Here is a 22,919-nt window from a genome sequence, read left to right as displayed (position 1 = left end):
CAGCAGGGACCAGTGATTATGCTAATCACCTAAATACCTCTGCCCACGGACACTTTTGTTGATTGAAGAGAAAAGGGCTGGTCCCAAAAGGATGATCCTGGATTGGTCTCTGAATCAATTAAGAGCATACATTTGGAGTGGCACATGTTGGGCCCATTGCAACAAAGGGCAAAGTGTTCTCAGTCCGCCCAGGAGACTAATAATATCCCGGCTGGATCTCCTCTATCTTAATGACTCAGGACATGCTATATTGCCCTGCAGATGCCAGGTCGCTGCTCCACCCCCTCCCTGTTTGCTACTATCTAGCTACAATATTGTTTTATAGCCTCTGAGACGGGTGGTAAGAGTGTGTCCTGAATACATAATCACTCAAGAGTAGGACACACCCACACTACATATGCACACTTTTTATGATAAGAATGTTATCTTTTTTAGATGGGAAGTTTTTTTCCCATTATGCGTTTGTGTGTGGGGCGCTAATTAGTACAATTGGATGACGTTTAAATCACCATGTTATTTAAGAAGTGAAGCACAATAAACAAATATTTCCGCGCTCGTAATTGAATCAGTGCAAAATAAAGCTCCTTCATGCGCATTTGTGTTTGACGCTAAAATGCACTTTGTAATTTTAAAATAAAGCGGTCAAGGTGACAGTAAGGGGGTCGGATGAGCACCAGATTCGCAGAGGTGTGGAGTGTGTAGATGCCACAGTGATCCACTAGACTGACGTATCTCCGGTAGCGCAGACGAAGCCCGCAGCCCGGTTATTGTACAGACTTCAGTACAGCCAAGCAGTCGACAGTCTCTCCTGCAGAGGCACAGAGAAAGGAAAAAAGAACTTCATCAACGACGATCTGTAGTTTTGCAGCATGTTCCACCTTCGTCAATCTCCGTTTAAACATATTAGCCCAGAAACTGTTTGATTTTGCTGGCAATTTCTTTTGGAAGCGTTCGCCTTTTACCTCCTTTCGGCTGATGTAAAAAAAGCAACCTTTCTATCTTGGAATGATGTGGACCTCTCATGATACTGTTGGATTTGTTTTCTTAGCCGGAATTTGCGTGCAATTTGGATTCTCCTTGGAAGGTAAGAACTGCATATTTTCGTAACGAACATTCCATCTCAGTGTCATCGTGTCGAGCTCGCTGCCCTGCATGGTAGGCTCCGTACAAAGTGCTAAAAGTGCGCAGTCTTTCCGGAAAAGCAAATGGGGTTGTTTAGGGGAACATGTTTCAGGTGAGATGGACTGGAACACGCTCATAAAAGGGAAAAGCAAGCTCACAATGAAAGGTGTAGAACGTTTCGTTTTTTACCCGTCGATGACGAACAATGCAACTGTTGATTGTTTGAAATCAAGTCGTTCTATATAGTGTCGAAAGGAGTGGGTGGCTGTTTTCTCTCCTATTTTCACAGCATGCAATTCATTCGCTGCTTAAGAAATATATTTATTCTAATAGGCTCCTTGCATAAAAAGTGAGCGGTCTTCCGGTGATTTCAGCACCACGGATAGCTGCTGCTGCTGCTGCTGCTGCTGCTGCTGCTGCTGAGATGAACACTTTCAAACTGCTTCTGTGCTTTTTTCACCACTCACAGCCACATTTCAAAAATATCTGAAAATAAGTGCCCACAAATCGATATATATATTGCCTCGCTGTAGCTCCTTGTGCAGAATTAGAACGATGGTTTGGTATGGAAGTTTGCATGCACGGATATCCTCACAAATCTTTCTATCGTCGCCACCTCTCCTAAGCGTAACCCCTTTCGGCTCCTTCAAGCATATTCTTTATTGCTGCTTGTATATTTCCCTTTATACTTTATTCTGTTTGCCCTATAGTTCAAAGTGTTTCGTTTTTAATCGTGGTCACAGATAGCACGAAAACTGCCACAGAATGAAAACAACTCCCATACAAATCCCAACCTGCTCGTAATTAAGTAACTGGTTAGATTAGCTTTGGTGCGACAGTGCCTTGGTTACATTTCCCATGAAGATGCTCCGTGAGTGTTTGGGAGGAGGCGGGGGGGTCTCCTTCAATTAAAACAAGCACACGTCTTTATCAAGCGCTTGTTTTCAGTTACACAGCTGCTGTCAGCGGCCACATTCATGGCTGCGTTCACAAGCAGACCATTTAAGTGATTAATTCATTTGAATTTATCTGCGGTATAAATCACACAACTGCCCCCCTCCCCTTTCCCCTTTTTTGTTTTATATGCAGGTCACTTCACGGATATGCCCTCTAACATGACGGTTAAAGAGGGACAAAACATAGAAATGGCGTGTGCTTTCCAGAGCACGACAGCGTCGGTGTATTTGGAGATCCAGTGGTGGTTCGTGAGAGCGCCGGAACCCACTGACAGCGAGGAGGAGGTCGATGCTGAAGAGGTACAAGACACCTATTATTTTCTTTCTTTCCCCCCTTTCCTATGCCAGTTAAGTTTAAAGCACACAAACTCATAAAGGGAATAAAGGTATACAACAAGTATCCGCGCAATTACGCACCTTGTCACATCAGCGTCGTGCGTGTGTGAAGGCTATGTCATGTTTGATATTTTTGTATTGACTTGTTTTATCACAAGGTACAATGTGTTATGACCTTCAAATATGTTAACATGAAGAAAATGTCATGCGCAGTTATAGATGTTTACCTTGATCGTTAAAATCCCTTCATAAGTTTTGGAATCACCATTAGATTATCCTCAATTCAGAGGAAGGTCCATTATTATAACAAATTATCATCAGATATTTAAACATCCGTCTAAAATCTGTATGTGATACTTCATTGTATATTCCACATAATGTGGTATGTTTAGCTTCCTGGCTTCAACGAGTTAAACTAATCCCTTCACACATTAAGCACAGAGCAGTCCCATCAGGAAAAATAAGAACATTAATCAAGGGCTATTGTGGAAAAAAAAGGGCTCGTTCTGGATATTAATTACATGATAAATGAAGTAAATGAGCCTGACTAGTCATGAATGGATAAAAAAGTGGCTGAATCAAAACAGCCAAATAATATTCTTGTATATTGCCTCATTAAACGACACATTGGAAGCGCTTTGGCATTTTTGTTATGGATTGCTGTTGCATTACTGCTTGCTATGACAGCTTCCTTCGCCTCAAATAATGATTGCCTGCTTAGTGGATGAGATCGCTGAATGTGTTTACTACATTCAAATGGATGGAAATGATGTTCTTACGTATTGTGTGGCAGGTAGCTGCATGTCAGGATTTGGAAGAGTTGCTGTATTGTCCTGACATACATCAAACGGGGCTCTTTCTATTTTTGTGACAAAGAGGGAGAGAGATGTGTGTGTGTGTGTGTGTGTGTGTGTGTGTGTGTGTGTGTGTGTGTGTGTGTGTGTGTGTGTGTGTGTGTGTGTGTGTGTGTGTGTGTGTGTGTGTGTGTGTGTGTGTGTGTGTGTGTGTGTGTGTGTGTGTGTGTGTGTGTGTGTGGCAGTGGGGTGGTTCGATATCCATGTGGTTTAATTATTGTGTCATTGTTGCTGGGCTTTCATAGTAACATGGGCCAGGCTTTGATGTGGGTTTGATCCCACGTGACTCTTGGATGTTGGGCTGAAGTGGGCTATTGATGCAGACATCTCATTGTTACCCACATTTCTTATCATCGAAGGCTGTTTGAAATGAAAGCCGCGGTGTGTGTGTTGTCCTGCAGTGTTGCAGTTAGAATGGGAACAGAGTCAAGGCTGTGTCAGAGATGCTGCCTGGGAAGCAGCTGGTCTCCTGGAAATTTAGAGGAAGTGAGCTCAATGACTTAGAATGCAAATATGTATGCAGATATAAGCTGCCAGCATGAAAAGTAAGAGATGTTTGAGCTTTGAAATGACGACATGAAAGGAACAACGTGGAGAAAGCAGTTTTACATTGAAATAGTGCAGCAAAGGGAAAGAGTTGCTGGGTGGGTGGATATTTTATCTTAAACTCTCAGCGACCCAGGATCAGTTTCTCAACATTACAAATGAATATACTGAGAATTGTTCACATTCAACCTTAACTTTTTCTCTTTTTTTATACATTCAAGCCTTTTAGTTATATCACAAAGAAACCCTTACAAAATCTACATCCTGGCCTGGAGCTTTGATCCACAACTTAAACAGAAAAATGCATTACACAATGATAAGTCAGTTGGGATAAATAAAACAGGTTCACATGGATAGGATACTAGATAAGTTTGCGCACTCATCATATACACTACACATTTTTCTTGGATTTGTTAACACTCTAGTCCCTAATATATTAGTAGAAAGGCAGGAAATGGAATTAAATTGAGAACATTTTTCATTGTGGAGGACCCCCTGTTTTGTGTCCCCCCCCCACTTCTCAAACCAAAGTTACACCCTTGATTACATGTATATTTTGTATTTGTAAAAATGTCAGTTAAAGCTTAAATGAATAAATATATTTTTGTTATCTAAACGTTTGACCTCTTTCTTTTACAATTTTGGAATCGAAACGGGGAATCTATAAGAACCGGAATCGATAAGCAGAACCGGAATCGGAATCGATACATTTCAAACGATACCCATCCAGTTATACATTACAAAGCTATATTTCATTATCACATTTCACACATTCGATTGTCTTTGGGGGGAAGAAATCATGGGAACTAGATTTCGACAAATAGAAAAATATAATGTACACATACAAATGCTATATATATATAGCCATAAATGAACTCTAAAACAATCTGTTCAGTTATTTTCACGACATTAACATTATTAATACTATTAATCACTCAGGTCTTTTGAAGTGTACTAGTAGGTTAGAAAGGTCTGTAAATCTAAAAATAAAAAGAACAAAGGAGTGATTTTCAAACTACGTCATTTCTAAACTATTCCAGCCTACTTTATTCTGTCAACGGCTATTCATACGGTGATAAGGATTCCATTCCAAAGCATTCGAATTATTTTCTAGCTGCAACCTTGAAAAGTTATAGTCTTCTAATCTTGGCAAACATCCAAGCTACATCTATATTTCTACATGCTGAAGACAATAGCATTGTCAATTTGTGATTGTTTTCACGAAACCTAATTTGTATTGGCAGAAAATTATTTTCCTGTTGGAACGTCTGTGCTTATTTCTGCACTGGGCATGGATTAGGGAAGGAAAGAAATTAACAAACAAACATGTCAATAGAGAAAGCTACTGTTTGGCTCCGACTTCCACAACAACTGTTATGTGATTCCCCTCTCAGATTAGAAATGACACTATGCGCAAACACAGAGACAAACAAAAATATTCACACCTCCATGACAAAGAAGATTCATGTTGCTGATAGCATTTGCAACACTTGTGATGTTATTGATTCAAGTCATGTAGTGAAGATACACAGAGAGAAAGAGAGTGATGTCGAGCACGAATGTGAGTTAAACATTTGCCGTTACGGAACATGAGCAGATTGCTGTGGAGGCAACGGGGCATCACTTGGCATTTTGGCAGCAGATTTTTTAAGTACAAAGTGAGTCAGCGCTAGGCGTGATAACACATGAGTATGTGGTGTTATTTGATACTATTCTATGTGTTTTTTGGTGCTATGGACCAAATATAAAAGAAGCTCTCAAAGGACGCAAAATAATACCTTTTTGAGGATGACATTTTAAGTTATTAGCAAGGGAAGTTATTTGTTCAATACTTCCTCTTTAATGTCCAAGATGACAGTAATGAGCTGGATGAGAACTATAATGAGACATGAATGTTGTCACAGTCCTTTCTCTGCAAATTCAGTGGGAGAATGTTAGGTCTCTCTTTTCATGAAGAAAGTGATGAAAAATCAGTTGTGTATTTTATGAAAGTTGAAGTATGTCACACAAATCTCATAAAAAATGTCTTGTTGTGCAATGATGCTTAATCCGGCAGGCATTATAAGTAATTTTGCTCAGTAGTTCAAAAACAATTGTGTGATCCATTGGTGTGAAGCTTTGTGTACTTGCATCCCAACCGTATCTTCCTAAAATTACGTTTGAGTACTACTTATATGTTATAAATGTGTTTTGAATAAAACTCAATTGCTACCTGCACATTTATTCCTTGGGCAACATTCACTCTATGCCCAGACCATCAAGGTCAGTCTAAATGTTGATTAAGTTAACACTTTATTTGGAGCTTGAAGACATTTTCTTACAATTCAACCAAGCCAACGAGCTCACAACCTAAAATATACTAAATTTAAAAAGAATAAACTAAAAGTTAAATCAAGTCAGAAAGCAAATCCCAGAAATACAAATATATATTATATATATGCAAAAAACTGTGTTTTGGTACTACTTTCATTATACATTATTGGTTTTCAAAATGCGGTTTGCACATCCATGAATGTAAAGTTATAAAATATAATAAAATATGATGTACTATTGTTTGTAAAATGATGCCTACATTTGTCTTTCAATAGTGCAAGATAATACAGCACATAATATGTTCTAAATTGGTGTAATGTTGCTTTATATAGGCTACTGTTCATTTGTCACGACATTTTTATGTTTTTATAAGGTCAGAAGAAAAAAAATAAAGTTGAATTCATACAGATAAAGCACACGGCCCTGTTGAATTTCCAAAAATTAAGTAAAGCCAAAGGACCACCATTATAACACAGGTTGTTATCATCATGATCTTAAAAAAGCTAAATCCTATCCTGAGATGCCAAATCAATAAATATTAAAAACCTATAGCTGATGTGGTGGAAATCCTTCAAATAAAGATTAAAGTCAAGAGATTGTCTTATACAGAGTACAGAGCCCCATATTCACAGCAAGAAAATGAAAGTCTGAATGAAGATTGTGTGTGTTGTATCTGGTTTACTTAGAGCCGTTGAAACACCAGCGTCCTTGAGACTGCCCAACAAGTGCAAAAAACGAATCCATATCTTGTAATACAGGGCTATACAGTTAGTTGTAAATTAAAACAAAGCGTTGTGTTATGTGGGAAAGGAGGTCTCAGTACTTTCCCACTCATGTGAAATACACTTAGCAATAAGCAAATACAACTAAATGGAAATGTATATTACATGTCCAATACACTGACTGACCTGAAGGCAGGATCAACAAGGTATGGCCCAAATGTGTCTTCTGTTTGATTTTCTGTCAAACTATCATGTAATACAGTCAAACAGCTCCCTTGGATCCTGCGCTGATGCCCTGAATATGACACTAATGGTGGACATTGTACATCCTCATCAACACCACCTTCTGATCAAAGCACATATCATTGTTTATCCTGTATGTACGTCACAGGTTATAAGTAACATAATGTACCTTCACTGGTGGAAGTAATGCCTACACCAACACTTAGCATACCCTGAGGCTGTGAATTTCTGCTTTGCTGCCCTGACCTCCATCATCGAATCAGAAAGCATAAAAATAACATAACACAGCCTCCAAGGTAATTATAATAACGGAAAACTATGTCACACATGGTGGACAGAGAGCTTAATTTCCATGTTTTTCAATTTAAAAATGCATTAATAAATTCCTCATTTGGTTCCAAACCCTAAATCCCTCTTATTCTGAAGAGGTGACTTCAATTGTTTGATCTCTCTTCTTTATCCAGCTAATCCGACCACGATCAATGTATTGAGTAAATCTTCACAACCCTGTCCACTTGTCATTCTATTTAGTGTGGGATTATGTTTGGAAATAAGGAAACAACGGATAAAAGCTGGGTTTTATTTGTGAAGGCAGCTGTTTCCATCCTTTAAGCCAGTGCTCAGTGAGTTTGTATTTCATATTCCTACCTTGGTGGAGAATAAATGCATACAAAATAAAAACAGCTTGGAATCAATTTTATGCTTTCTGTGAGTGGAGAACAAATCTTTGAATATCTGAAATATCAGAAAAGCTACACCTTGACAGTTTGAATTTCAAAGCTGGATCAAGCAAAGGCACAAAGAATCAGAGATGATGCTGGAGACTCGATGCATATGTGTGCTGTTTAAAAATTCATACCGCATTTCATTCCTCAAATACCGCCCGGAGTGCATAAATGGCTAGGCTGCTGGATCCAAACCTGGATATACCTGATCTGGGATATGTTAAAAGGCGGCGTGATGTGTCTGTTAAAGTGAGATGAATTAAGAAAAGGTAAGCGGACATGATGTCGAGGCTGCCCTTGACTAAGCCAGTCAGTGAAAATAGGATCAGCTGAGGCCTGCCAACAGAATACAAACGACCGTTACATGAAAAACAGGCAGAGATGGCAAAAGTAAACACATCCTTTACTCAAGTAGAACTACAGATACTCGTGTTTAAAAATACTTTGGTAAAAGTAGAAGTAATTACTAAACTTCTTTACTCAAGTAAAAGTAAAGACGTATTGGCTTCGAAATGTACTTAAAGGTAAGTTTGAGAAACCGGCTCGAGAAGTCGAGATACACTTTTTGTTATATTCCATGGAATGCTCTTAACATCCCGATAGCAATGAATATCTTAAGTGCTTTGACAAAAAATCCATAAAAAAATGTCATCTGTGGAAGCCGTAATACTGTAAAAAGTAAGACCAATCATTTTAGCCGGCCCGGCTAAAGTAACTGGATGGCCTACCTGCCTGTCAGCCTTCCATCTGTGCACAAACTTATCTCGTGCCCTCATTGGTCATGTGCGCGTTCGTGTGTGTTGGAGGGGAGGCTCTGTAAGGAAGTGGCAGATTTTCTCCGGTCGTGTATTTTCAAATTCTAGCGATCTCGAGCCAGTTTCTCAAACTTACATACCCTACCTTTAAGTAAAAAGTACCCATAACTACCATCTGTTTTATAGAGTAACTGACCTCCCTTTATATTAATAGAACAATAATGTAATTGTTAGCTCATGAATGTTTCGATGCTGAACAACGGCAAAATTACAAAGTTCTCATTGGTCCCTCTTCTTTAGAGAAGATCAAGAAATCGTGTTAAAATCAATAGGCACGCAATGACTCTAAATCAGTGGTTCCCAAACGGTGTGCACACTGGTGTGCCGTGAGGCAAATCCGGGTGTGCCGTGGGATTTTGTGACAACCATACGTTATTATTGCAATATACAACTACACAAAAAATAATTATTTTTTTATTTACTATATCAGTACTTTGTAGGTTTATATGTACGTAATCTGCGTGACTTGCGCGTCCACATCTCCACGTGCAGTGCTGCATAAACATGGCTGAGTCTGCGATAACTTTCGAGGGGTGGAGGTATGCCCATTACTTTGAGTTCGTCCGAAGAATAGACAGGAATGTGACGGTGAGGTGCAAACTGTGTCCAGGCCAGCAGCTGTTATCCACTGCTGTAAACACCACGTCAAACCTCAACAACCACCTGCAAAGAACACATGCGGTGAAGCTAGTACGCACAAGCTATTTGTTGTTTGTTTATATCACGTAGTCTGTTCTTCTTCTCTGTCTTCCGGTTGTTGCCTGTTTTGAATGACAAATACACACTACCGCCGCCTGCTGGTAAGGAAAGTTATTGCCACTCACGCATGCGCAGTTCGTACGTGCTCGGCGAGTAAAGTAACAAGTTACTTTATGTAGATAGTAACAAAGTAGTGTAATATATTACTTTTTAAAAAAAGTAATATGTAATATATTACATTTTTTTAGTAACGACCCCATCTCTGGAGTTGGCGTTCTCTACTATGATTTACATGAAGAACAACCGGAGGTCACGGCTCTCTGTTGAACAGGACTTGCGAGTGGCCCTTTCCTCAGTGCCACCAAGGATTAAAAAAATCTGCGCGCCCCGACAGGCACATGTATCTCACTAATTTGTAAGTCGGCAAACATATTTACAATAGCACATGTTTCAATGCTGATTGCTGAAATGTTACATTTATAATTTGTAGTTCAGGACCATGGACAATGCAGCTACCTTGCATTGACAGTTCTCTGTGCTGAATTTCCTTTGCCTCATTTTTAATTGTGTGACCTGTCTGGTTTAAATGAGTGTGTTGCTGCTTTGATGAAGCCTAATTTGATAAAGTTTCAAATTAATTTCTGAAATATTTCATTAAGAAATATTTCACGAGTAATATAGTTGTCTTTGTCACATTTTATTTGGCATTAGTAAATAATTATACACATTTACAGATATTTTACATGATATGAGTGATAACACGTGTTATAAGGGCTATTTTGCACAATAGGTGTGCCTTGAGATTTTTACTTGTCCTTTGGTGTGCCTTGGGCACAACAAGTTTGGGAACCACTGCTCTAAATAATAATGACCACGCCACCAAACACAGATTAAAACTAAAGTAACCAGCCTGTTTTGAAAATGTAAGAAGTAAAAGTACAGGTATTTGTGTTAAAAATATAAAGTAAAAAGTCGTCAGAAAAATAAGTAGTGGAGTAAAGTAGGCTACTGATACCAGAAAAATGTACTTAAGTAGGCTACAGTAACGAAGTATTTGTACTCAATTACTTCCCACCTCTGAAAACAGGGCGACACACTTTGACCAAAATGCACTGAAATCTGTGCAATGTTAAGCTCTTGAAACAAGTGAGTTTATAAAACCAGTGGATGTAACAGCAAGGAAACATAAAATCCATTGGCGGGCGTGCTCTCTGAGTGACCTTACTGTCTGCGTCTCCACCCCTCCATCACTGCCTGACTGCAGCCCCCTCCGACACTCTTGCTGAGATAACTGCATCAGGAGTCAATATGATGCTCCAGGAGTAGTCCGGTTAACTGCTCTCATCAGCCCCGTCATCCCCGTGTGCGCACACACGTCTGTAATGATTGTAATGGTTTCCAAATGGCTTGCAGTGATCATGCCTGCTGCTTTCATTTCTGACTAGTGGACTGTGGACCCCTCGCTGTCAGGCTAACTACAGTCATCAGTCATGGAAGGAAGGCTTCTTTGAAATCATTACTGCATTGTGCTGCTGTAAAACTGGCCCTGTGTTGCACTGCACCATTTCTCACTCAAAATAAAAAAAACTCAACCTACTCAACATACAATTATGGGACCTTTATTTCTATAAGCTTAATATTTGTAATGTTTCATGGTCCAAGACACTCCTCTGAACAAGGACATTTGATTAACGCATTTTCTCAATCACCATTTATGTGAAAACAATTTTAGAGATGAATAGTTTGACCATGTAACATCATTATTAATAAAGGTACAGGGACATGAAATCTAAAAAATGAAATGACAGTTTACAAGCCATTGTGTTTAAACTCTATGGCTTGTTTTGAAAAGCAAGCTGAGTTCTGGATGAGAGTGTGACGAGAAATCAGTCTACAATGGAATAGAGAAAATGCTGTTTGATGCAAATACTGTTTCAAATTAAATTACTTCATGGACTTCATAAAAAAAGCTCTGAATTTAAATAAGGAAACAGTAATCAACCTGGTTAATACACAGATTTGGGGTTGTTATGAAACCATATCAATAATTAAAACAAATATCCCCTTTTGGGTGTTGAGCACATGAATGTAATTTACAGATCAGTATGCTGAAGAAGAGTAACAAGCAAGAATAAAAGATCAAGTAAAAAATTCTCACGCATCTCTACTTAATTTAAAAAAGGCTGAGTAACTAACTACTCAAAAAGTGAATTTTAGAGCCGTATTTTTAGAGGTGGATTGATCCACATGTGTTGCTCTTAGGGAGTGTTTGACACATTCAAAAGTTGAAGGATTGCGTCACAATAACCTGAAGTGTGTTTTCATGGTAATGAAAGAACATGTCACTCAGAGCATCAGTAAACCTCATTCATGTGTTCTAATGGTTTTTAGACAACAATGAGGCTCTATACTGTAGCACAGAGGAATAAGAGATTTCATACCAAAACACTTAGTAGTTAGTATGATACATTTATTGTATATACATCAAGAGTGTTCTATTTAGAGGGCATTCATTCTCTCGTGGGGAAAATGAATGTTATGGAATATGATTGACTGTTATGGTGTCAAAGAAAATGACAGAAGGAGCTTTGTCAGCTCAGAAAATAAACCCACAGCTTCTTCTATTGATTCATCTGATTCAAATGATTTTTTCTTCTATGAAAATCCAAGTGCTAGAATGACTCATTGGACCGTTACGCAATGCAAACATAATGCGTTTTGAAATGTGAAGGTCATAAAGCCAATAATCACTCTTTCAAGGATTTTATTTGCATAATTTTAATGTGAATTCTCTTTTATGGTATGATGACAGTCCTCCTGTTTTCGGTGCTTTTCAGTCCGCACCATGGTCTGATCTTACATGAATGTGATTTTCCCAAAAAATAAAACATAGAAAAACATATATATATATATATATATTCTATATATATTTAGAAAAAGCATGTTCCCACATTTCAATCTCTATAAAGCTTCATATAGGGCTCATATTTGTTACTATTCCTCTTTTCTTCTGAATTCTTCGTATTAACACGCCCAACAAACCCAGAGTTGAGGCCATTCAAGTGCTGCAGAAGAATACGATAATGGAGGAAGGGATAAAGAGACGAGCAGATGGAAAAAACATATGGGAGGTGGGTGATGCAATAGGGATACTGAATGCCTTAGGGAAATATCTGAAAGAGATTCATACATGCATGCAGAACAATTTCTCATTTACTCTCCCATGTGCTTCAACACAGCTCTGTAGACTTATATTAGCAAGACCTGAACAAAGCAGACTCACAAAACAGACTTTCTGGGCATTTTGTTCACGATAAGGGGGAGAAGAGCCAGTTAGCTAACTAGCTTGTTAGCTTAATGACTCATTTCAGTAGTATTTGGAGCTCACATGAATGCGCAAGTCTGTTTACTGGCATTATTGTATCATAATGCTAAATCCCACGAGCGATTTTACGCTTTGCAAAGAGATGACAATTATTGCCCCATTGGTATCACAGTGGTGTTTTATTGTTTCAGGAGTAAATATTGTTTCCTTCCTTATTTAAGCTTTTTATTCCAATGCACGCACTCAAATCTGCAATAAGGCCGTTTAACTGACTGCAGTGTTCTTACCGTGTCTTTTCTTATCGGCCTCCAAACAGTGACTGGACTGTGCACTTATCTTTTATCTACCCTCCGGTCTCAAAGGATGTCTTACACTGTAATCACATCATGTTACTTGTCTGGCTGCCAACTTTGGATCTCCTGTTATCCTACATTTTCAAAATCATTCATGAAAGTATTTTTTTTTTAGCTCTCAGACTTTTCATTAGATTATGTTCTGACCCAGTCTCATATATTCAGTGTCTGTACAGGTCCACTATAAGCAATCATCCACTAAGTATTGACAACAATTGTATTTATAAAGCACTTCCTTAAAACAAGGGTCAAGTGCTTCACAGTTACAGGAACATTTGAAAATCATTTAATAAATACATATATTTTAAAGGTCCTCTATTATACTGTTATTCATCAATATATCATAGTTCTCAGTTATATACAAAACATGTCTCTGAAGTGTTTTGCTCAAAATACCCAACAGATCATGCATTGTAGCATCTCATAAACCCCTCTGTTTCAGCCCTGTTTCAAAAGTGCTGATTCTGTGTCTTAGAAAATAAGGAGCCACTCCCCACACCTCTCTGTGAGATATTTGGTTAAAAAGAACACAATGGTGCTCTAGGAGGAGATTCAGGTGATAAGGTGGAAGGGTGTTACCTTGGTTGGTGATTGGCTAATGGTTACACGAGCCAAAAAATCGTTATGACATCATAAAGTGGCCATCAGCTCATTTTCAGACTGTTTTCGTTTTGGACCATGACAAAAACAGAGCGAATCTCGTTTACTGAAACTTTCAGAATCTCTTTACACATAGGGGACACATGTTTATGTGTAAAATACATGAAAAAGTGGACTTTGCATAATAGGTGACCTTTAAGAGGAAAAACCAAGGCCAATGAAGCACCAATAAAATGCCATATAATTTAAGCTAAAATCTGAAACACTTAACATTGTTAGCAAATATGAGGGAGACCAGTCTAGCAGTCAGGACAGAAACTACTCAGTCACCTGTGGGCACAGAAAACAAGGAGCCCTTGATCTGATGAGCAGAGGGGCCTAGTGGAGCTGGAAGGGAACAGCACATTATCAATGGAAGTGTGTAGTGCTTGAAGTAATACAAATGATTTGACATTCAAACAAATCAATGTAAGTTATATTCCCCTAGTGAAGTGAAACAACTGAAGAACTGTGGAAAACAAAATATTGGGTGTTCCAGTGTTGCGATTGTTGTTTGGCTTTGAGGAAAATGGTTACCATACTTCTGAGATTCATAGACAAATCTATAGAATACACATCAATGCCGGTTGCTGTTACATATCTATACATTCACTGCAGCCAATACATTAACAAACATCCTTTTCCATAATCCATCGTATTCCTTTTGGTGCTTTAATCAGCAGGAGATAATGACCGGTGGTGGCAGAAAAAGAGCTTAAACACATCACAGTGGGACAGGAAATTAAACATGGATTAGGGAGATGGTTTATCCTTGCTGTTTGATAGTAGAGGAAGATTATGACACAAGCATAATGATGGAGGTGTAAAGGTTGGCTGTGGCTTTTATACCATGGAAATCAGCTTATATACACTGAGTATTTTCCTCATGTTGATCTGAATGCACAAACTCTAATTTATATATTTTATTGCTGATATGGCAGTGAGGATTATGTTGAGAATAGCCTGATCCCTGATGTGATGCTTGTATTAATTCAAAAATATCACATTGGCTGTGGTTTATCATAGATGTTTTCAACGTCAACCTTTGCTGGAATAGCATCAATTTACCTCTATTGTATTCACAAATAGGAGGAAAATGTTTTATTGCTTTTTCTCTACTGTTGGACATCGTGAGCTGCACACACTTTTCTTTCCCTTCTGTTTCGCACAGACTTATTATTTTCTTGCCAAAGCGTGGCATTATATTTGTTCGCTGTTCAGAATGGTGGAGAATCCACTGTCACAGATGCGTGGTCGTAAACAGCAAAGTCACTTTATTGCTTTTGATGTCAGTCCAAGTATCCGGCGTGTAGCCCATCTACTGCCAGACAAGATGGGGGCTGGATCTCATATCTGCCTTTTTTCTAACAGTCACTGCAGATAATTCAATCAACTGATCCTCTGCTGTCACTGTTCTTCTTGACCCCTCTGTTATACTGTCACCAAAAGGAAACTGAATCCATTTGGTGTCATAACAGCAGTTGTCAGACTAAGAGAAGTACTTTTCAAATTGAATCTGAGGCTTCTCCAAATGCCTACAGACGATGCCTTTGATGTCTGCTCTGTTGTTCTGTGTTTCCATTGTTGGAATCATTGCCAAATTGCACCCCTTTGCTTGCTCTGTTAATCTGCGCTGTGCTATCCCACACAGTAATGACCTTTTGTCATAGCACAATCCTTATTGATCATGTTTTGCACATTTTTAACTTTACTTTTATAAATATTTTGAGGCAAAATGATGGCGTTCACATTGTGGTCGTCCTTCAATTTCTTAATTATAGGCTTATTGGTACCACTTTACAATAAGACTACCCTTATAAAGGGTTTACGAATAGTTTGTAATTCATTTATTAATTATTAACAATTAACACTTGATAAATCATTAATAAGCTTTTATAAGACATGAGATAAACAGGACAACTGTGACCGGTTGCTTGCCAAATAGTGAGCCCACATTTATCTGTACTGCTAAGTCTTATGGCTACCTAGCTTACTTCGTCTTCTTCATCAGCCAGCATCCTTAGTATCTGTTGTTCACTGAGTTGATTCTCGCTAAGTAGCCAATACAAGGCTTAGTCATCTTGCTAAATAGTGAGCCTGTATTGACTCACTGCACACTCACTCACTTCTATGTTAGAACTGGTTTATAAATGGTTCTTAATGATTAATAAAGTGTTTACAACCCAATTCATAACCTAATTATAAACCCTTTATGAATCCTTTATAAGGGTAGTGTTATTGTAAAGTGGTATCGGCTTATTAATGTTGTCCTTTTTTCCAACCTGTTTAATATTTGTCATATCATAGTCTTAAAGTCAATGTAAATGTTTATTCAGAATATAGTCAAATTATAAAAACGTCAACAATGACAAAAACATCGATTTGCCGACACATGCCAAAAATGTACAAACACGATGCAACCTTATGTCATGTTTTGGAAAATAACTGAAAATTGCAAAACATATCGGACTTATTTTAATGACATAAAGATAAAAATGCATATTATTTGAGATGGCCTTTAATGATTTCATTTACCACAAACCATGTCCACTCATATTTAGTTGACCCTGGAAAGCTTGTTCTAAATGCTGTGCATGGGTAGTCAAGTATTGGTTAATCAAACACGTACTGTTCTGCATTTTCTGCAGTTCACAAAAAAATAAACATTACATTACATTACATTGCATTTAGCTGACGCTTTTATCCAAAGCGACTTACAATAAGTGTGTTCGACCAACAAAATACAACTTGAAGAAAACAGAATCATATAAGTACATCAGGCTTCATAGAGCAAAAACATTTCAAGTGCTACTCAACTGGCTTTAGATAAGCCAGCCCTTTATTAGTATATAAGTGCTTTGTTAATAGTTCTATCGCTCGAAGTGGAGTCGAAAGAGATGAGTTTTCAGTCTGCGCCGGAAGGTGTGTAAGCTATCTGCTGTCCTGATGTCAATGGGGAGCTCATTCCACCATTTTGGGACCAGGATAGCAAACCCACGTGTTTTTGCTGATGGGAACTTGGGTCTCCTTCGCAGCGAGGGTGCAGCGAGCCGTTTGGTTGATGCAGAGCGGAGTGCACGTGCTGGGGTGTACGGTAAACATTTTGTATTTGGTAATCAATCCTCACACATCCTTTCAGCGGACAAGGAAAAACACCACCAAATAAGGATGCATCAAACTCTCTAAAATGTTGAAGCAATTTGTACTTCTCGCTTCATCGCACTTAATAACGTAACCAACCATCATAACTAATACAATTGCAGCTTGTTTGGAAGCCTAATAAGGTCCACTCTGAAACATGTCATATTGTACCGAAGCTTTTTATAGATTTGCTTTATCCATCTTCCAACAGATCTTACAGCTTGATACTCAAGTGTCCCTGAAACATTTCAGAGAACTCATTAAGAGCATGATTAATCTTAGCGGTACACGTTGACACTGTGTCACCCTTAATTATTGTATTGATTATTTTATGAAGAACTAATTTGGCTTACTTTCCCCCTACTTATTGTGATTATAATCTACTTTTATGACCATGTCCTTTTTTTGGCTGTTGTTTCATAACCTCAACAACACACCGTCATTCAATAATGTAATTAAATATGTTATAACCTGCAGACGGATTTCAAAACATTAAAAAGCTGAATTATTTTGTAGAAAGGAAGTACATTTTTTTAAATCGATACTATGTTGTGAATCATTAGATATTAAGCCATGGTTTGCATGTGGTGTCAGTTGAGAAATACATTACATATATCTATATAATGCTTATAAATAGTCATATTAAATATATATAATCAAGCCATGTCCTTGGCTGCATGTCATAACTTGTCTAGCTCCATTCCCATACAGTCATATTACTGTCCGTGCAACAGAGGAAATGACATAACATGGTTTTAATTATTTAATTTGTGTGAGCTTGTTAAATGCCAGATGAGATTATTGTATGGGAATGAGGCGTAAATGAAAAAAATTACTTGATTGCTCATGATTTCTGATGTGTAAAAGTACAACGACAGTGTGTTCTTGAGGTTACGAAACCCCAGTTTGGAGGGCAGGACGACCGTACAATACATAAAGAAGACAGAATTGCTTATAGTTTTACTCCAGATCATAATGATAGCAGGCAATTGCCAGAGGAAGAGTAGAGGATGATTTGTTTCAGCTTACAGGACTCATGGCCCATAATGCTTTCCCTCAGGTCCTCAGATCTAATGCAGAGGACTTTTATTGGCATGATTCATTTCTCTAATTGCTTCCACTCCCCTTATCCACCTATCTTCACATAGATAATTACATGCCCAATGCTAGATTGAAACGATGTACTATATTGTTTTCTATTTAGTAGAAATAATTACTAAAAAGCAATATACATTATATAAAATGGCCATGGCTGGATAACAGTAAATAGATGCATTTCTGACATTTCAGACAAAATTCTACATAATTACTTTTGAAATGGCCTGGACAAGTTGGAGCCACGGTGGAGCCAGAGACAACATGTGCAGCAATAACTGACTCTAATTTGTAGAAAGCTGCAGTGAGTATGAGTTCAGTTTTTCCACAGACATGACTATGTAGCTCACTGGGAGATGATGACAAAAAAAAAAATCAGCGCAGAAATAAATGTGACAAGATGAAGTCATCGCAAATAATTAACAGTAGCAGGGCTGGATTAACCCACCAGGGGTGCCGGGGCGAAAAAAAATGAGCTGTCAGCCCCTGTTGGGCATGCTGTTTCTTTCACTCTGTGAATTCTAGGCTTGGTACTGAATACAAATACATTTTCAGATATAAAGAGATAATTCACTCTGAACCACATTAAGATGTATTTGTGTTCTCTTTTTTTTGTCATGACACTTCGTATTATCCTGGTTATAATTTAGAAATGCAATGCACTGCTACAATCTGCATAATGTAATGGTGGCTATGAATTGAACATTTTGTACAATATGCATCAACAATAAATGTCGACATATTTGCTATGGTTTGTTATGGTATGGTTATTTTTTTTTCAAATGATGATCCTGGTGGCCTGACAGGCTCCTGTTAGGGACAATAACTAAAACCAAGGCAAAAATAACTTTTCACATTTCTGTCAGTAGCTTTCAAATGTAATTTCATGCCCAACTTCCATTCTTTCAAATATGCAATATGACTTACTGAACTATTCCTTTCAAAAGAATGTCATGAATGTATTCTATGCATTGTTCTATTCATACAGCTTCACCAAATCATGCAAACCAACACGTTTTCTGACTTATTTCTACACATTTGCACTCAGTTACTTTCCATAATTATTTCAACCAAGTTCCAATCCTAGAATGAGCCCAAATTGTATCTGAACATGACCCATGTAAGCACAATATATCATGCAATAATAAAGCCTTAAAAACTGGATGTCAACTCAAAACTCCTCACGAAAATAGGGCCATAAAAAAGTATGTATATGATGCTTTAAGGCCTCTACTATTTCAGTTTATAATGTGCATTAGTGCAAATTGGAATTTACTGAATGACCACAAACTGCTGAGAGTGGACCTCCTGAAGGTCTGGGTCCTCAGGCAGTATAGTTGTTATATTCCGTAGGCGTACACTGTGTCAAAATGCACAGTTTAATTTAATGTATATAGTTGCAGCACAATGCAGATTTGGATAAACCTTGCTGATGATGTAACAACTGCATAGTGCAATTTTTAAATTGCTTTGAAGTGCTGTAGGTATCAAGAAAAGCCTCTCAATTAAAAAATAACTTGAACCTTCGTTTTGGACTGCCAGCATAGTGCCGAATATTAAGGTAATTGTTTTATGGCGTAGCACAATTCACAAAAGTAGAACAGAGGTGATGAAGATGATCGACTTCAGGGTAATGAGTTAAGTACTGATACCAGCTGAAAAAAAAATTAATCTGCTAATATTTAGCATTTAAGTGAGACAAATATGAAAAAGGAAAAAGTACACCATAACAAAGATATCCTCAAAAACAGCTCAGTCAAATAAACTGACACACTTACATTGTTCTTTTAAGAATGAGGTGATCGTCAGCAGGTTGCTTTCTACACTTCATCAATGCAGCCAACTGACAGTGAAGTGACACTGTAAAAACTGTGCAGGAAGTGTGACTTCGACCGTCAACAGCCTCATTAGTGAGCCCTGTGTGTTTGCAGGCATGATTCTGAAGGACTGTTTAGACATCAGGTAAACATGAGTTAGTCTGTAATTGTATACGAAATACACTTTATCATGTTGACTTTTGTACATATTCGAAAAAGCTTTTTTTTCCCTTTAGACATGAATTTAAGTTGATCTTTTATCAATGTATGTTTCCTTTTAAATGAAGGAATACATAGCAGACAAAGGATTTTCATGAACTATTCATGAAAAATACGGCATAAAATTGTTATGACAAAAGCAATCACAAGTACAGAGAAAAAATGCAAAGACATTTTGCATGTCAAATATCAGCATTTCTACAAGATAATGAGGCACTATTGAGCCACCATTGATTCTCTGTGGCTGGATTCCACTCTAAGCTTTGCCAGTGTGTTTGGCATTGTCTGTTGGCTCCAGTCTGCTCTTATCAGTGGTTATCTAGGCAACCCATCATGTTAAATCAGCAGCAACAGGCAGCCTGGGAGAGACAGATGTCTGAATGGCTGCTCATAGGTTGACAAATGGAAGGAAAAGTCTTAATAAAAACATGAGAAATATAAATAAGGCAGATGCTTTTATGCAGGACAAAGGGGCTCGCAGAAAGTATGAAATGGACTTATGGATTCATCACGTTTGCCAAGGACAATGACTATGCACCATTTTGAATACTATTACAATTTGAAGACTCCATCATCTGTGAAGGTTTGTGGAATTGTAAGCATCTATTCTTTAGCAGATGTGTTCTCTTTTGAAATTGAGATCTACGTTTTTTTATAGGCTTTTTATATTCTTTAGTTTTTTTTTTTTTAAATGACATGCAAATTAATCTCCCTGGCACTCAATGGAAAGGGCCCTCAAGCTAAGCAAACTTTACAGTGCCAGCTGGAATTTTCTTATCAGACACACATGGTTTTAAATCTGTGTTCTCATTATATATGACAAGATTACTATCAATTCACAGCGGTGAAACGTGTCTTAGTACTCACAGTACATACTAGCTATTGTGGTGTGTCTAAATGTGTTTAAGTTTATTTCATGTATCAAAATAAGTGCATGCAGACTTTGTTTATGTTTCTGCTATATTTTAGGAGAATTCATCTGAACATAATCACTATAATAAATAGCCCATTATAACAATTCTTATGGAATTTTTTTACAATTGTTTTACCTTTACAAAGGACAAAATGTTCTTTCAAAGCTTTTTCCATGCTGCCAATACAAATCAGTTAACAAGTACTTACATTTTTAAATGAGAAACACTGTCTATATGCAGTGGAAAAAGCCTAAATAATGTTAAGCCCACTGTACAGTTTCTAAAGTGGTTAATGAAGCAAATAATTACATGTCAAAATGAACAAAATGCAGGCAAACTCTTGTTCACCTGAGGTACCTTAGGACTAGAAGAGCCTGTGCACATTAAAGAGTATGATTATATGAAAGTGCTGTCAGTGCTGATGTGGAGCTGACATTGGAGCATTTCAACAGTACAGGTCTGATGCTGACAGACGTAGCGCAGGATAGTTCTTAGAAAATAATAGAGGGAAAACGGTTGAAAATGTGAAAGGTCGGTGTATTATGTGTGTGATAGTGCTGCGGTGTATCTTCTCCACTGCAGATAGTTAAAGATGGATTAGAAAAGTGTGTGCGTGTGTGTGTGTGCGCGTGTGTATCAGACAGCAGAGAAATGTGACTCCCCTAGGCCTCTGCTATATCTAGGGATAATAGAGCTGTCACAGTGTTTTGACTCAGGGCATTGATTCTGCCTTTAATTGCTTTAGGCCTCCGCTTGCCCGATAGCAATCCGCGGATAATAAATATAATGTATTGTTGCACAAGAACAGTTATGACACTGATCACACACTGATATGTACTCATGTGTTGTCAGTGCCAATAATCCTTTTATCGATTGGGGCCGCCTCCAAACAATTATGGCGATTGTTTAGGGGCATAACTCAGACGGCGCAGCGCTCTGTTTCCATCCAGCATGGATATTTTATTGAGCCAAACTAATGATTTCCTGCATCCCTGCCTTGCTCTTTTAACAATATGATTCTTCGTCCACAATGATTTTCACCTCTAAGACTAACATTTCTCTCAGGATCTGGCTCAAATGCCAGTGCTGCAGCAAACCTAGATCCTTCCATCTTGAATACAATACTTTGTTTTTATAACTTTTTGTACCATTAACCTTGATAATGATTCATTTTGCTGAGGATCCTTAGACACATTTAGAAACAATATTCACACAAATATATAATCTTCAAGGATTAATTATATCACCAGTTATTAATCAATTATATATAAATCATAGTGTCTTTTACATGCTCTTAATTAATTACATATAAGACTCATGGGTGCAACCAATACTCATTTATACACACCTTAACAATCCATTTTGAAATGGCCTTATAGTATGTGCTATTATAGTCCATGCAGTGTCACGTTATCATTGTATGTGTTTTTGTATGCTTATATAATCATATGTGTTTCACCGTAAGGCTTTTGTTGGTGGTAGGTGAAGTTGAATGCATTAATATGCATGAATTGGCCCTCCTCATGCACTATACATGTGGTTTTCATCAAATGTGTTACACAACTTATTTGTTTGTCTAAAACGAACAAACAGTAACCATGGAAATGGGAAATTAATGAAAATTGATTTATTACAGGTTTGGAAGGCACTGAGAAACAATGTAATCCTGCTAACAATCCCCCAAAAAGAGTCAAGGGGGGAACATTGTCAGTTCACTGTTTAAATAGTGTATATTCAACCATTCGACTACTCTCAGTGAGTTCAACTGTCAACATCAAAATTATAGCAGGATTGTTTTAATATATTCCCAATAGTTAGCACTTAGACCTTACAGCTGCTAAAAATATAACTTATTTATTTTACATTTCTAATTTAAAAAATATGTATAAAGATGCAAAAATGAGACTAAATGACAACAGAAGATAACAGCTGGTATTTCAACACTTTTGATTGGATGTTTAATGTGCCAATATCGTGAATCAGAATGCATTAATCATTGGTTGGGTGAATGCAAATTGTACTTGGTATAGGTTATGATTTATATATTTAATTTGTATTCATTTTTTTGTAAAGAGTTACTGCTTT

The 22,919-nt window shown here is 37.7% G+C and overlaps 1 protein-coding gene across 1 annotated transcript in view; it reads left to right on the top strand.

The window, feature by feature from the left end:
- The first annotated feature begins 686 nt into the window (after positions 1–686).
- vstm2a (V-set and transmembrane domain containing 2A) overlaps positions 687–22,919 on the top strand; it is an 80,953-nt gene continuing 58,720 nt past the window's right edge. Inside the window, exons 1-2 of the mRNA XM_034238471.1 lie at positions 687–1,084; positions 2,212–2,378. Coding sequence (XP_034094362.1) covers positions 1,006–1,084; positions 2,212–2,378 — 246 coding nt within the window. The 5' untranslated portion in view covers positions 687–1,005. The remainder of the gene's footprint in view (positions 1,085–2,211; positions 2,379–22,919) is intronic.

This window comes from Gymnodraco acuticeps, unplaced genomic scaffold, assembly GCF_902827175.1.
Source record: "Gymnodraco acuticeps unplaced genomic scaffold, fGymAcu1.1, whole genome shotgun sequence".
NCBI classification, from domain to species: domain Eukaryota; kingdom Metazoa; phylum Chordata; class Actinopteri; order Perciformes; family Bathydraconidae; genus Gymnodraco; species Gymnodraco acuticeps.
This window is presented reverse-complemented; position numbering and strand designations above follow the sequence as displayed.